Source organism: Antedon mediterranea, chromosome 3 (genome assembly GCF_964355755.1).
Source record: "Antedon mediterranea chromosome 3, ecAntMedi1.1, whole genome shotgun sequence".
NCBI lineage: Eukaryota > Metazoa > Echinodermata > Crinoidea > Comatulida > Antedonidae > Antedon > Antedon mediterranea.
Genome location: NC_092672.1, coordinates 18,811,648 through 18,829,088, shown reverse-complemented (window position 1 = coordinate 18,829,088; position 17,441 = coordinate 18,811,648). Strand labels below are relative to the sequence as shown.

Genomic DNA, 17,441 nt, shown 5'->3' with positions numbered 1-17,441 from the left:
CCATTTAGGCCTATGTTTCCAAACTTCAAACATGTTTTAATTAACCAATATTACAATTCGTTTAGGGTTTTGTGTTCTTATCAGATCTGGTCATCTGGTGCTTAATTAACCATGGAGGGCTAGGGCCTTAGACTTTACTGAGATGTATTTTTAATATAAATAATATGAATGACATTAATTTTATCAACTAACAATAGTTTCAGTTGACTTCCAACAATAGAACAGATGATCTGCAAATGTTACGAATGCCTATACATTTAACATTGGATGAGTTTGAGATGTTTCTTAAAGAATTAAAAATAACATGTCATTTTAGGTAATTAGTTAAGCATAACACAATGCCGAAACAGCCATAAAATCGGTTAAATAATAACAGAGTTGCATTGAAAACCATCCTAAAATAGCTTCTTTTCTGGCTCTTTCTTCCAAGACCAAGTCTTTTGAAAAATTGGCCTGTGCGCCAAGGTTGTCAGGACAATCTTTATTTTTTAACGATTTGCGTTTATTTATTTACGGGAGAATTCGACAGTATATTTGTTTTTGTTACATAGACGGTCTCATGATAAACTAGCCATATCTTACGAATTTAAAATAATAGAAGATTGAAATGTATTGCGCAGTATCAATTATGAAAATCCAAAACAATGATAACAAATAATTATTGTAAAAACTGTATGCGTTACGGAAGGGATAGCAAACAGACGTGATTTTTAAGTTTTTCATATTCAAATATTTCTCTTCATTCAAAAATACTATTTTTGTATAATTAGGTCTATCTTGCCATAAGCCCTTATCTACAATTGTTGACGCTTTAAAAAAAATAAAGTATATAATATAGTACTTTAAAAACATGGTCATCTCTTCTTAAATGTACCTTTTATGATACATAAATTATGAAAAAAAGAGAGAAACAATGCGTGGAAGGTTTAGGCCTAGCCCAGCTAGGCTTATTAGTTTTGTATATGCTTAGCTGCTGGTAAACAGCAGTAACGTACGAACATCGTACGCTAGCCCAGCCTGACGATGTCTAGTTGCTACATTAAGTATTGCCTTTCAGTTTTTTTGCAAGAATCAGTTACAAATGAGCAAAAACCTTGTATTTTCGCAAAATCTTCCATTTGTTTGAGCATTCACGATCGATGAAAATTTAAAATGGCATAAACAAATAGATCAGGTGAAAAATAAAGTAATATCAGGTCTGTACTATCTAAATGCAGCAATATTTTCCCTCAAAATATTCAATCATTAATGTACAAATCTATCATAGCCCACCATTTTGACTACTGCAATGTAGCATGGGGTCGTTGTAACCAAACCCTCAAATATAAACTCAAAGTACTCCAAAATAGAGCGGCTAAAATAATTACAAATACATCTAGGTATGACTCTAGCTCACAGGCGCTCAAAGATTTAAATTGGCCTAATTTAGAAGAAAAACAATATTACAACGAAGCAGTCACAATGTATAAAATAATGAATAACTTGACCCCATCCTACTTAAGAAACAGATTCTATGAATGCAAACAAACATAATTATACTAGATCAAAAGATATTCTAAGTTTACATAAGGCAAACACTGAGTATAAAAAGAAAAGTGTCTCGTATTCTGGCGCAAAGCTATGGATTAGTTTAAATGCTATAAACTCAAATGCAATTACAGCTCCTAATATACATATATTTAAAAAAAATTATAAATGACCAAAGATAAAATATTCTTTTTTTGTTGTTGTTGTTTTTGTACTGTAAATTATAACTTGTGTAATAGTATAAATAGTTTTGTAGTAAGTAACGGCCTTGTGAAAAACACCAATATGGTGATTCAAGTGTTGCATCTGTTTTTAATAAAGTTGTTATTATTATATTATTATTTTAATAAATAAATTGGGTTTCTGACATGTGGCAAAAAATCAAACTACAACCTTTGAAACTCTGGTTATATAGGCTAACAAATGTAGCATATTATGAGCGGGACAAAATTGTAGTTTGTTCAGTTTTAAATGAAAGTATATGTTGTCCTGATCACGTACAACAAAATGTATATGAATAAGTTAGAGATACAGTGTTAGCGGCGATGATTTGCTAAAATAACATATAATAGTAAATTAACTATACATACAGTAAAACCTCGAAAAGAAGCCCATCTCAAAAAAGAACGCATCCCTCGAAAAGAAGGCCTCCTTCTTAGGGCTGCAAAAGTAATCTCGGAAAAAAGGCCCCATCGCATTATCATTTTGCTGAAAAGGTTCATTTGGCATATTCCTCAATTGTAATGACTCCACAAAAGAAGTAACTTCTCGAATGTCCCAGTACAGACATGAAACATGTTGATGTCAACTCCAAAAAACCATTTTGGGGACTTTTTATGCCTGTCTGAATGGTCAATACATCATAATAACCCTCGCACCTGATTGTAGTGATCCCTTATGTCTCAAGATCGCCCTTTAATATACCAATTATGAATCTTTATTTGTGTCAGTCAGGAACCGTTCTTGATGATTTTAAATGTTATGTTTTAGTTTTAATTAATTTAATTCATGTAATATGTACATTTTTGGTTAACAACAAAAATAAATATTTCACAAACATATATATTATATATTTTTATTTTATTTATTTATTTTTTTGCATTAGCAGTTCCAAAGATTTTGCCTATGTATATAAGGAATAATTTAATAATAATTTGTCAGAAAGTACAATGTTAGACTAACATTTCAGAAGGGTTAGAACACTAGTGTCAAATTCATAATTAATTTCATTTACACTCAATTTCTAATACTATAGTACGTAGGACACGGCTACTGTTGGCGAGTATTTTTGTAGCAGCTACCCTAGCACTAGCAGCGCGACGAGAGATCATTTTTTATTACGTCGTGAAAACTATTTCCAGAGTTTTCCGTCACAGCATGAATATTTATGTATGGATTCAGGGCTCTTTATAGTTTCTGCCTTAACCTAATAGAAAAAAAATAATGCGACCCGGCAACAATATTGATTATTGAATCTTTGCCAAATATCTACATTGTAAGCCCATCAAACATTTTGTGGCTTTTCATATGAATACACTTTCTGGGCACCTGGTCTATTAATGATGAGTTACATGTGTCTGTGTGTGACAGTGGCTGTGTGTCTCGAAAGGTGTACAGTACTAGGTTCTTTAAAGTGCAAATGAGCCAGATGTGTACACTGGAAACTGGAAACATAACAACCAAGTGAGTATAAACATCATCTGATTTAATGCATTAAATGTCAACATTGATATATATATAGCCCTAATAATAGGAATGATTCTAAATGTTATGATAAAAAATCACAAAAACAAGAAAAAATTTTGCATATTCTCCTAATGATGACGATTTAGCTACCTGAAGTATTCTGAATAAATGATTTAAAACTTATTAGAGAAAAAACGTACTCAAAATATATCATGCTACGATGTGTATAAAATGTATGGCATGACTTTTTACATTTGGTTCTTACTTGCAGATTGCGTTTTATTTTTGTGTTTTTTTTTTTGGCACATCCTTTGACCATCTTCAGGGAAAGGTTTTTGATGTGTTATAAGAAGGAAAATAAGGCTAGAATAAAAAGATCGACAATAAACAGCATACAATATTGATATCTACCAATGGAAATCTTTGTTTAACATAGGTTACTCTGTTTGTGACAGTACAACTAAATAATTTAAAATACCGTAGGCATAACATTACTGTAAAATATTTAATATAAATCAATAAAGTTCTCATGGGTAATAACACTATGCAGTAACACTCAATTGTTTAAATCACAGACTGCAATCGAATTATGCCAACATTTATCTCGCTCTAATAAACAATAACCGGAAAAATACAATACACCTCAACAATAACAACAATCAGTCGCATTTGTCGCCTTCGCCGCGTATTGGCAGTTTTGTACTTTTACTTTACAAAATAATAAAATAATAATAATATAATAAAACAGTGGAAAAGGCATAAACTACAAAAATACTACATCATATCTTAGAGAAAAAACCTAGGCCTATTTACATACGCAAAATATGTAATATGTAATTGGAAGCCCATATTATGTGCTTACAGTTATAATTAATATATACCAAGTCAAATAAAGAATCCGGGTGATATGAATCTAAAATATAACTAGAATTTGTTTTAAAAGCATTATAGTTTATAGATCACAGAACTAGCTATAGCAATGGTCCAAACACCAACGATAGCTGTTTAATAGATATACAGTTCAGATTAGTATAAAGATGATTTACATTGTTAGTCAGAATAAGATTGGAGACGATAACAATTGTGATGGTGATAAAGATTAGACGATAGAAATTGATTCTGATTTTAATGAGGTGATGATTATGATGATTGTGAGTAATTCACTCACAAACTCATTTAAAAGCGCATAGGATTTAATGTATGATAGTGCCGATAATGTTCAATATGCCTTGAACGCTTAGGTTCATTCAGCGTCAAATACATATAGAAAGTAGAAGCTATATCATAATTATCATCAGGAACTTGAACACCAATATGTTTTTTCCAAGTGAACTGTCTGTCATTATCTGGTACTCTAGGAAGAACTCGATCACGTGGTTCGAAATAATAATCAGGTTGTAATATTTCTTGCATTTCAGTTATATTGATAGGAACATTTAATTCAGCTTCTGTTTTCCTCCCTTTTTTACATATACACAGAAAATATAATGGTACAATAACAGTTATAAGGATAAGAACAATGCTTGTGATAGCACATGCAATAAGTATCGGTAATGGTAGGCTTATTCCAACAGATGATACATTTTCTGGTAAATTTTCAGGGTGTGATTCTTTCACTTGTTCTTTGCCTTCGACAAAAAGCTTAACCTGATCAAATCCACTTCCAACTTCATTTTCTGCTGTACAAGAAACAATTGTATTGTTTTGATCAGTTGATATATTTACAATTCTTAGAACCTGTGTAGACTCCTTATCAATATGAACATACTTATGCGGCATATCTGGTGATATTTTCCATTTATATTCTCTAACAAGCGGATTGGCGTCACTATTACATGCTATAAAAACCTCACGTCCCGCGATAACTGTATTAGACGTACTGTGTATTTTTACAGTTGGTTTGTATAGCATGTTAACGGGACCAATAGAGCAATTCCTGGAATACATTAACATATCCGATTTCAATACACACAGAAAAGATTTACGGTTGTCGGTTTTCATAGCACGAAATTTGTACTGAATTGTTTTTATTTTATCAGTAATATATATTTCACTATCAACAATAGTATTGTCTAGGCTCCAGGACAGACTTACAGTCGGTTGAATTATTTCTGTGCTACAATTTAGCGAAACCAAGTCATTGACTATGAATGTGTCTTGTTCTGCTCTGCATTCGGGGTAACGTTGCCGTGGAACTTCCAAAATTATAACAGAAGCGTTTTCAGACTCCAGAACAATATCTGCATCAGAAACTATTTTGCAAGTATAAACTCCATTATCGGATCGAGTAGTTGGATAGATTTGTAAAACATAGATAGAAGTAAGGCCATCTGGAAAAGAAGTAACAGTATAACGAGAATCTACCGGGTCTTGCAAAATAACTCTTCCATGACTCAGTTCCGAAGTATTCTTGTACCACCAGACTTCCTGGTTCTCTCTTAATCGTCGAATCTTACATGATAGCTCCACTTTGTCACCCTCTCTGACCGTCACATCGACAGGATGTTGAGAAATGCGAGTTGCTAAGGAATTAATAACAAAACAAACAAATACAGCGATCTCCACGTGTATAAAATAACGTTTGTGTCTTGTAAACATTTTAGTTTTTATCTAAAACAAACATTGGGAACGGAAAATAATGAATGACTGCATAATGCGAATTTATTTACTGATAACACCAACAATTATCGATCTGTGTGGACGATCGATACTATATTTATTAGGATATAAACGTTATGCGTGATTGCTTTGTATGAATATAGTTTTCAGTTATTTGTATGCTGTACTTCATCGTTTTTGCTAAATCTGCTTAAAAGGTTAAGTTTTCATCCCAATGTATGTGTAATCATTTAAATTAAAAATAAATTGGCTGCTATCAATGCAAACATTTGACAATAACGGAGAAACGCAAAAATTGAGATCTGCATATATGAAGCGGTGGCGAGAACAAGAAGATAAGTGAGAGAGAAAGATAGAAATATCTCTCTTTGTGAAATTGCAAATGCATTGCAAAAGCATGCAAATGCAGAAGAGGCAGCCGTAGCTGTCGATAAACACCATGAATCAGTGATATTAAAATACAACATCACAGAGTAGAGAAACCACCCTGGTTAATGAACCTACACATGTTTTTGGTAATTGTATTGACCTTATTATTTCTAGAAATGTATCAGTGTGATTAGTGTCACACCTGCCATTTCCGATCATTGTTCTATAATTTGTAATCTTTGGTGTTCAGGTCACCAGAGATAAAATTTTCCCATACATCTAAATGATTGATATCGATTAACATATATTCTAATTTGGTATATTCTTCAATCCTTATGCCATTGAGTTGGTTACATGTGAATAGAAAATATTGAATGTCTTCTAAACCATTCTTACACATTTTACAGATACCATCATATTCAGGAAGCCACTTACAACTCCTGTGACCTAAAGGAAAGGTGTTAGAACGTAGTTTGAATTTGAAGCTAGATCATAGAAAGTCTGTACAATCCAATAAATATTTTTCAAGGCACGGATTAGACTTAATAAGAGAGTATGTCTGGAGTGACGATTTTCTTAGCATTTCATTTTTCCAAAAATGCAATGTTTGTGTCATGCATCAACTCTTTAAATCTCTTAACCCAATGACTATCAGAGTCATTGCCAAGGTAGGAAGTTTCGAAAATTGAGTCGATGTCCATATTAATAGACGCACACGTCTTAGCAAAACTGGGAATCAGTTTATAGCGTGGTTCTACATTTGTAGTTGAACTTAGACACGTATTAAGCATAAAGTTAGGCCAACGGTGTTTATCCATGTTCATTACATGATTAATAAATTTGGCTCTAGATATATCTTGAATAACTTTAATTGGAACCCACCCTAAATCCCCATACAAGGCCTCTTTAGGTGTATTTCTACTAGCTTTTAAGATGTACCGCGCCATTTGTAAATGAAGTGACTCAATTTTATAAATATCTTTCCTGCTTTGGCTGACCCACACTGAACAAGCATAATTTATTGTAGGCAGAGCAATTGTTTTCCATAGAATGTCACCATAGAAAATTCTACTAAAATTATCAAATCGGTCTATAATTGACTTAATATAAGCAATGACTCTATTGCCTTTATTGATGATTTGGTCGATGTGAAAATGATCTGAAATATTTCTTGATATGTAAGTACCAAGATATTTATAGGTTTCAACCTCAGAAATATATTGTATCGCCCAATTTCCACATCTTATTGTTTATGCGCTGTCCAATAATAAGGACCTTCGACTTTTCATGATTAAAATTTAATTTCCATGACTTTGCAAATTCAGATGCTAGATTGAGCATCTCACTCAGATCATTTTCATTGTTTGCCATAAGTACAACGTCGTCTGCCCAAAAAATGCTACCCATACATACATTATAAATACGAACACCTAGATCATGTTTTTTGAGTAATTTGGTAAACTCGTGCATAAGAATACAAAACAAAGTCGGTGATAAGACACATCCCTGTTTAACTCCTCCATCGATAGTAAAGAATTTAGTGTCTATTTTACCAAATCTTACTTTACCTTGCACATCGTGATATAAACTATCGATTAATTTCCATAGCCTACCTCTAATCCCAATATTCCATGCTGCCATTAGCATTCCTTCCCTCCAAACTGTATCGAATGCTTTTTTTAAATCTAAGAAGGCCATGAAGGTTTTTTTCCCTTCAAGCAGACGACAGGAAGCTATGCTTTTGAGGGTAAATATGTTATTCTCACATCGTCGCGAAGGTCTAAACCCTCCCTGTACTTCTGACAACACATTTTTATCTTCCAGAAAGTCAGAAATATTGTTTGAAATGATTCGGTTAAATATTTTCGAGATACATGGAGTAAGTTATTAAGATCCCTGCGGTCCCCTTTTTTATGAACGTGTACAATAATACTTTTATTCCAGTCATTTGGAACTTTTTCTAAAGCAATTATTCTATTTAAAAAAGAAAGAATTGACATATTCAAACATTTACCACCATTTTTTAACATTTCATTAGTGATCGTGTCTATTCCAGGTGATTTATTGTTCTTTGACCTTAAAATTGCGGTTTCAACAATATCTAAATTCAATTCAACATCTGAGAGAAATTCATCATTGTCGTCGTGGGCATTTTTTTGTGGTTCTAATGTTATTAATAAAGGTATTAATTTGTTTAGTTCGTTCATCAATTTCGGCCAAATTAGTTTTACCTAATGTTTTCCAGTAATCAAGGGCTATTTGGTTCATTTCCTTTTCGTCGGAGACTATTTCACTAGAATCTGGTCTTTTGATACAACTAACACGCTGGTTGCGATTACTGCCTTTTAACAGTTTCCAAAAATCGCTACAGTTACGTCCACCTTTGTTTGCCAATTCAATAGACTTATTCACACGCATTTCAGTTATTTTAGTTTTAATCAGTTCTTTAGCATAAGACCGTTTCTCTTGGTAAGATTTCCATAAATCATCACCATTGTTATTGGGGTCGAGACCCTTGGCCCATCTACGATGAAGATGCGATGCTTCCCTTCTATCTTTAATAGCCGCATCGACATTTTTATCAAACCAAGAGTTGCATTTAATGTTAACATTATTTTTCTTATTCCTAATTCCTATACCCTTTGTCGCGGCCAATATAAGGTTATTTTTCCATGAATCCCATAGACAATTAACATCATTAAAGGAATCTGCATCCCATTCGCGAAATAATATCCGATTTTGTTGCTTAAACAAAGAAAAGTCTTGATTCCTTTGGATATTCCAACATATTTTGCTATTTTGATAATTAATATTTTTATGATAGTTATTATTAATATATAATTTAAGGAGAAGGACATTGTGGTCACTCCTCCAAGACCCATCACCCTGTCGTCATCAATAATAAATTCATTTACACAATTGAATACACTATTAGAGCATAACATGTAATCAATTGTACTTTGCAAGTTATTCCTGAACCATGTAAATTTCCCCAATGATCACTACAATTTAAAATAGCTAAGTTTGAATTATCACGAAAATTCAATAGCCGTACACCATTAGAGTTTAAAACAGGATCACCGTTGGATATTTCCCTACCGATTCTGGCATTCATATCCGACATCACAATAATTTTGGGATCAGTATTATCATCTTCAATACGTAAAAGAAGCTGGTTGTATAATTCGTCAGATTACTGTCAGAACCTTCAACAGGGAAATATGCAACAGCAACGAATAACGTTTCGTTTTGGTTACCCTTGTAGCATAATTTTAACCAAAACCTTTCATAAACATCAGACAGTTAAATCACATAATAGACTGGACACAACCTAAAATCATCGACAGGGAACCAGATACAAACAACCGACGCATCAGAGAAGCCATCTGGATCCGCAGACGAGGAAACCAAATCATCAACAGAGACGAGGGCACCCACCAACTCAGTCACGTGTATGACCCTGTCATTAAACAGAATAGGCCCTCTAGAGGTCAGTCTGTTTGATGATAGATCGTCATTATTTCTGAAGAAGCTGTCCGGACAGCGAAACTGTCAAGGTTAGTTTTTACTAATTATTGGTTTGGAAAAAAGAATAATTTCAATATATTCATACCTACAAACCAGATGAACATTTTCAATCATCAGACATTGAATTAAAAACATCATCATCAAGAACAGTTATACAATCAGAGATGAATGCACCAATACCACCACCTCCTTTAATTTTCCTACTTTTACCAATTCAACGAAATCCGTTGACATAATCAATTATTTACATTTCCCTTTAGAAATGTTTCTGCCACGCTAAAAACATGTATATTACAATCGTGTAAAAACTTTGAAATGTCATGCAATTTAGGACGCAGTCTATTAACATTATTAAACGCAATATTTATGCTTACATTTTGGTCGCATGATACTTTGCGCCTTGGCCTAATTGCCATGTCCGCGTCTGTGACGTTTAAATGTTGTGTTTGCAACAGAAATGTGTTGAGTTGGTAAATCAGTAGTAATAGTTTCATATTCGTTATCTAAACTTGTAGACCTAGTAGTATAATTAGTATCTTTGACAAAATTAAGATCTTTTGAAAATGTAGGGCTTAAATAGTTGGTATCGCCTCCATCCTTGTTGGCTATGCGAATTGTCAAATGTAATCTGACTCAGATTTCGTTGGCTACTAAGCGAATTATCTAATGTCATTTGGCACAAAAAAAGGTCGCGAACCATTGAAGGCTTTATTTCCGAATTCATGACAATCATTACATCTCACTGGATTATGATGGTGGCAGTCATTAGTTTCGTGGTTTTGTAGGCCGCATTTTTGGCATCTAGAGTGCCGAGTGATAAGCGGAGGTTGATACTGCCATCTACTAGAGGTGCGTCCTAGTGAATGTCGTTTCATTGGCGATGGAGCGTGTGGTGCTGGATGTCTCTTGTGGTTGCTACTGTTCCTCCTCTGTATACGTTCGTTCTGTTTGACAATTGTGTGCACGGCGTTGATATTCCTTAAAAGTTGTCGTGTGCCGAGTTTATTAAGATGAAGTCCTTCAGAGTTCAGCAGGGAGGTCTCTGCAATGCCATTATTCATGAAGTTCTTATCGTGATCAACCAGAGCACACCCTTTGAGAACGGCTATATCACGTATGAAAGAGTTCATTCTCGCAATTCGTTCTTGGTTGCAAATGTTATCACTCCTTGGAAATACACTTGACAAAACGATTTTGGTATCAGGAGAACGTTTATTTATTTATTTTTATTTTATTCATTTCGGCAATAAACATAAAATAATAATTACAAAAAATTAGAATTAGAAAAAATGTCTCTGGCGGAATTCGAACCTGCAACCTCTCGCTTACAGGGCGAGTATCATACCACTAGACCACAGAGCCACACATTTTTTCATACAACTAAAAAATACGGAACTTTCGCTAATGAGCTATGCTCGACGCGATTATGAGATCATGTTCCGAATATGAGCACTGTTTCTATAATTTACAGTATGATTTATATATAATTTACACAGTGCTACGCAACATCATTGATTTATATATATATATATATATATATATATATATATATATATATATATATATATATATATATATATATATATATATATATATATATATATATATATATATATATATATATAAATCAAAGAGCTGCATAGGCAGGATATAGAAAAAAATCAAGATCAAATAAGTTAAAACTGCCTCAATATAGATTTATTTTAACGACATGTTTCGGGCATAGCCCATCATCAGGTGAAAAGAATTGTAATAAAATTGTAATATATATATATATATATATATATATATATATATATATATATATATATATATATATATATATATATATATATATATATATATATATATATATATATATATATATATATATATATATATATATATATATATATATATATATATATATATATATATATATATATATATATATATATATATATATATATATATATATATATATATATATATATATATATATATATATATATATATATATATATATATATATATATATATAAATTATTTATATATATATATAAATCCAAAGGCAAATTACTGAAAAAAATGACAATGCTGTGGGTATCAGTGGCTGGATCTCAATGGAGATACAAAAATAAAAAGCGAAAAGCTAAATCAAAACGATAAAGTAAACAGCCAGAAAAGTTAGCAGAGCTTTCGGGCAACACTAGCCCTTCATCAGTGCATATATATATATATATGAAATACAAGACACGAGGCCGAGGAAAGACAAAAGCATTAAACAAAACGCTGTCACCGGTAAGGTGTGTCTCTCCATCCTTTATGGATGCTTTCTATTAAATCCCATAGATCCTTCTCTGCTGCTTGCTGTTTAAGGTCTGTGGTGCAACTGTTAGTTCCAACATGAGTTATGATGGTATTGTATTCACGTACGTCAAGGTTGACAATGGTTTCATAGACTTTATGTATTTCTGCACCCCGTAAACATTGTACTTTAGTGCGTGAGAGGCCATTCTCATTCAGGTCCCGTATCATTGAATCGCCAATAACTAGAGTGTCAAATTTCGTTTGATGAGACTTAGTGCTAGGTGACGATTTTGGCGTAGACGGTTTAGTAAGATTCGTAGGGATAGGCCTACCCTCGTGTCTTATTCTTTGTACCGAATCAAGAATACTTTGCGAAATTGATATAGATTGAACCTCCTCTAGATCACTAATACGAGATTGCTTGAACTTGTTTAATTTGTTATGGACAGCTAAAGCATGATTCGTGATTTCTGTTTTATCGAAATAAGACGGGTAAGGCAAGATAGTAGATATCAATTATGTTTGTATAATTAAGCTCAGAGAGCCTTAACTGTTTCAGCAGATGCATGTTTGAAGAGAATACAGAGTCTGCCGCTTCGATAATTGAAAGTCCAACAGTATCAGTAGAAGGAGGCAAGCATTGAGATTTTGACGAATTCATTGTGTCTAAATTAATACTCTCAGATGGGGGCAAGCCAATACGTTTCAATTATTCATAGTCCACACACAGTTGAGGGTTTTCATAACGGGCGCAACATTAGTTGCAATTCGACCAGTAAAAGCATTGAAGGAGCTTCTTCTTCGTATGATGTTTTGCAGTCAAAGCCTTCGGGAAGCTGTGCAATGGATGAATGTAATAAATCTGGTCACAACGGGAAAACTGAAATCAATATATACACTTATAATGTCAGAACTTTGAGAAACGAGAAAAATATCGAAAGCCTATAAGAAGAACTAGATGGATTCAAATGGGATGTCATTGGGCTAGCAGAAACCAAGATACATGGTGAAGGATTAACTGAACTTGAGGGAGGTGTATGGCTTTACAACAGGAGCAAAACAGAACAGGACAAAAATGCAAAAGGAATTGGATTCCTGATTCATACGAAATATGAGGACTATGTCAAAGAAGTTAGCTTACATGATAGTACAACTGACATCATACAAGTTTATGCTCCCACAAGTGATTATGATGATGCAGTGGTAGAGGAATTGTATGAAGACATCAACAAGATCATGATAGATTTTAGCTGCGCGCTAAGGGTAGCCATCTCTTGTGCAATAACATTACTTATTTTAGCAGGAGACATAGAGTCTAACCCAGGGCCTAGGCCTACCGGTGGTACTCAAACTCGGCAGTCAACTTTAGACGAGATAGCCAGAGAGCCTACATTAAAAGACATTCTTAAACAAATGCACGATATGAACGAAGAAACACAACAAAGTATAGCTAAAAATACAATTGAAGTCTCAAACAAAATTGACAATTTGAACAGGAAAATAGACTCTGTAAATCAACGATTGAAAGATATTGAAGAAGAAAATAAACAAATCAGAGCCGACAACATATATTTACAAAAGCAAATGGACATCATTGAAGCAACAACTTAGTTTTCTACGGCTTTACAGAGGAGGAAAAGGAAACGTGGGAAATAAGCGAACAGAAGGTAAGAAACTTTATAACAGACAAGCTTGGACTTAATGGAGAAAGCATCGCAATAGAAAGGGCCCATAGAATCAATACGAAAACAAACCCCAGACCCATTATAGCAAAATTTAAAAACTACAAGGAAAAAGAGAGTAGATTATTACAACAAAATACCAGAAGAGTGAGAACCATCAGAAATAAACTACAACCAAAAATCAAAGAAGCTATAGAAAACAAGAAAAGATTTCGTTTAAGATATGATAAACTGATCATCAAAGGAGAGGCTTTTACCTACAATATTGAAAAGGAGGAATTGGTTAAACTATAGGGGTATGGCCAAGGCCCTAGCGATAGGAGAACAAATAAACGCACTTCATTACAGATCATAACTTGGAATGTGAACGGTTTACAGAATAAAATAAACGACTCTGATTTTGTGAACTATATTAAAAAATATGATATTGTATGTTTAGTAGAAACATGGACGGGACCTGTAGAAAATTGTTATATAGAAGGATATGACTGTATTAGTAAATTGCCCATAAGACATAAAGCAGGAGGTAGAATGAGTGGCGGTATTATTATTTATTATAAAACAAATTTATACGTTAAAGAACTTCCCAGTACATCAAATTATATATGTTGGTTATCTATCAAGCATAATTCTGAAAACATCGCCTTAGCAGTGGTTTATAGACCACCAGTTAATTCAACACATGCTATGAATAATCAAGATTTTGTTGGAACTATTTCAAATGACCTAACGAATTACAAAAAAAAGTTTGGAAATAATATATATGTAATGGGAGATTTTAATGGAAGAACAGGTATAATGAATGATTTTATTACAGAAGATGAATGTCCACCCAATTGGGATAATGATATATATAAAGAAGAAAATGAAATAGATAGTAATATAGGTGTTAGAAGTAATGAAGATCAAATAGTCAATGAATATGGAACTAATTTATTAAGTCATTGTAAAGAAACAGGGATGAGAATAGTAAATGGTAGGATAAATAGGGAATTTAGTAGGTGCTTTACTTTTTTAGGAAATTTTGGCAAAAGTGTTGTTGATTATATTATTACTTTTCCAGTTAATTTTGATAAAATAATAAGACCAAAAGTGGATATTAGGATAGAATCCGACCATATGCCTTTACATTTTGAAATTTTATTAGAGACTGAACAAAACAAAAAAGAAATTACGAACGATTTAAAAAAAAGAAATATGGAAAACACATGAAACATTTCAATGGTCCGAAACAAAGGTGAATAAAGCCAAGGACAAATGGAATGATGAACAAATTTTCAAATTTCTTGATGATATTAATGCAAATGTTGAAAAAAGGGATATTGATGAAGCCCTAATTAACCTTTATAGAACTTTAGAATATGTTTACATAAATACAAAAAAACAAACACAAATACCAAAAAAATGCACAAAATTGCCCAAGAATACATGGTTTGATCGTCAATGCATAAAAAAAAAATTATTATTCGTAGCATTCTTAATAAATATAGAAAATACAAAACTAACACCCTATTAAAGGAATATCTGTTAAAGAAAAGGAGTTATACAAAATTAATAAAATTTTAAAAAAATAAACATAAAAATTCATCCCAACAAAAATTAATCAGGTTAATAAAGGAACATAACAGTACAAAATTTTGGAAAAACCTTAAAACCAAACGACAACAAAACGTGACAAACATTACACTTAACAAATGGCATGATTACTTCAAAACTATGTTCCAAAATCAAACAAATAATATACAAGAAATCAATATAGAAGACGATAACGATAACAATTGCGAACATAATGATTGTTACAATGAAGAAATCAGCCGGGAAGAGGTAATTTATGCAATTAAAGCACAGAAAAGGGGTAAAGCTCCAGGTATTGATGGATTCCCAATTGAATTTTTTACTTGTATGCCAAATGCTGCTATTAGCGCAATTACGAAAATGTTTAATAGTATTTTTACCTCTGGAAATTTTCCACAACAATGGGCAACAAGCATTATTATTCCTATATTTAAAAAGGGCAAAAGAGATCAACCAGCAAATTATAGAGGCGTATCCTTAATATCCACTTTAGGCAAGGTGTTTTTATACATTATAAGCAATAGATTAAGCAAATGGACAGAAGAAAATGAAATATTACATCAAGAACAGGGAGGGTTTAGAAAAGATTGTCGTACTATTGATAACATATTTATTTTAGACACAATTGTTAACAAATATCTCTAAAAAAAACGAGGAACTGTGTACATGGCGTTTATAGATTTAAAACGCGCTTTCGATTCTATTAGACACGATTTCCTTATAAGTAAACTAAGAAAATCTGGTATAAAAGGTAAAATAATCAAAGTTATAAAAACAATGTATAGTAAATTAAAAGGGCATGTAAAGGTTGGCAACAAAATTGGAGAATCCTTTAAAATGTGAAGTAGGAATACAACAAGGGTCACCTTTATCTTCATTATTATTTAATATTTTTATTAATGATATAACTGAGTTATTACATACTGCTGAAAATCGAAACAAAATAAAAATTGATAACATAAATATTAATCACCTACTGTATGCAGATGATCTAGTTTTAATCAGTGATACAGTGTACTCATTACAAGATCTTTTAAATAAACTAGCATATTATTGTAATAGGTGGGGATTGGTAGTTAACATTGACACAAGTAGAATAATAGTATATTAAAAAAATGGAAAACTTAAGAACTACGAAAAGTGGAATTATCTTGGTAAAGAAATTGAAATAGTAAAATCTCTTAAATATCTTGGAGTCACTTTCGATTGTTCAGGAAATTGGGAAAAGGCTAGAGAACAAAATAATACACAGGCTAATAAAGCACTTTTCTCACTCAAAAATATAATATATCAGAAATATGGACATCTACCAGTGAATATTTGGAACTACTTATTTGATGTTAAAATAAACCCAATTTGCTCTCGTTACAAGGAAATCAGAAAAAAATTTATACCTTCTTTATTTTTTGAAAATCCAAATACTTTTAAATTCTGCCGTTTAATGTCATCACAGGATCCAATAATTATTGACAATCTATCTAAATATATTTATCATGCTTATAAGTTAAGATATATGTTTTGCTTAGAGAACGAAATTAATTAATTCATTTATCTTGTGACCATAAATTGCTTTATTTTTCAATGAAATTATTATTTTGTTAATTACTAGGGGCCAGAGGCCTAAAGTAAATAAAGTCAGGCGATAAGCCTGAATGAATGAAATGAATGATTTTCCAAGTACATATACAATACTAATGGGTGACTTCAACGCTAAAATTGGACAAAGAGAAGAAGGGGAAGAAAACATAATGGGAACATTGGATTAGGAGAAAGGAACAAGAGAAGAGTTAGAATGGTAGAATTTGCAATGGAAAACAACCTAAATGTGGCAAATACTTATTTCGAAAAACACAAGACTAGGTACTGGACTTGGGAGAGTCCCAACAGAAAACACAAAAACCAGATTGACTACATACTAAGCAACCAGCGGGGAATAATTCAGAATTGTGAAGTAATAACCTGTGTAGATATTGAAAATGACCATAGAATGGTCAGGGCAACTCTCAAAATCAAAATCAACGAAAGACTATAGTAGTAAATAAAAAGAAGAGAAGAATTAACATCATGAAGTTTATAGAGAGGAATTTCAACTGAAAATAAACAACCGCTTTGCCGGTTTGGAGTTGGAAGAGTTGGATATTGATGAGCAATGTAATATGGTGACAA

At 32.4% G+C, this 17,441-nt stretch overlaps 1 protein-coding gene across 1 annotated transcript; it reads right to left on the bottom strand.

Moving 5' to 3' along the window:
- Positions 1-3,826: 3,826 nt before the first annotated feature.
- Positions 3,827-5,811, bottom strand: LOC140044107 (cell adhesion molecule 3-like). The gene has a single exon (XM_072088587.1). The coding sequence runs from the start codon at positions 5,809-5,811 to the stop codon at positions 4,390-4,392; it is 1,422 nt and encodes a 473-aa protein (XP_071944688.1). The 3' UTR covers positions 3,827-4,389.
- Positions 5,812-17,441: the final 11,630 nt, after the last annotated feature.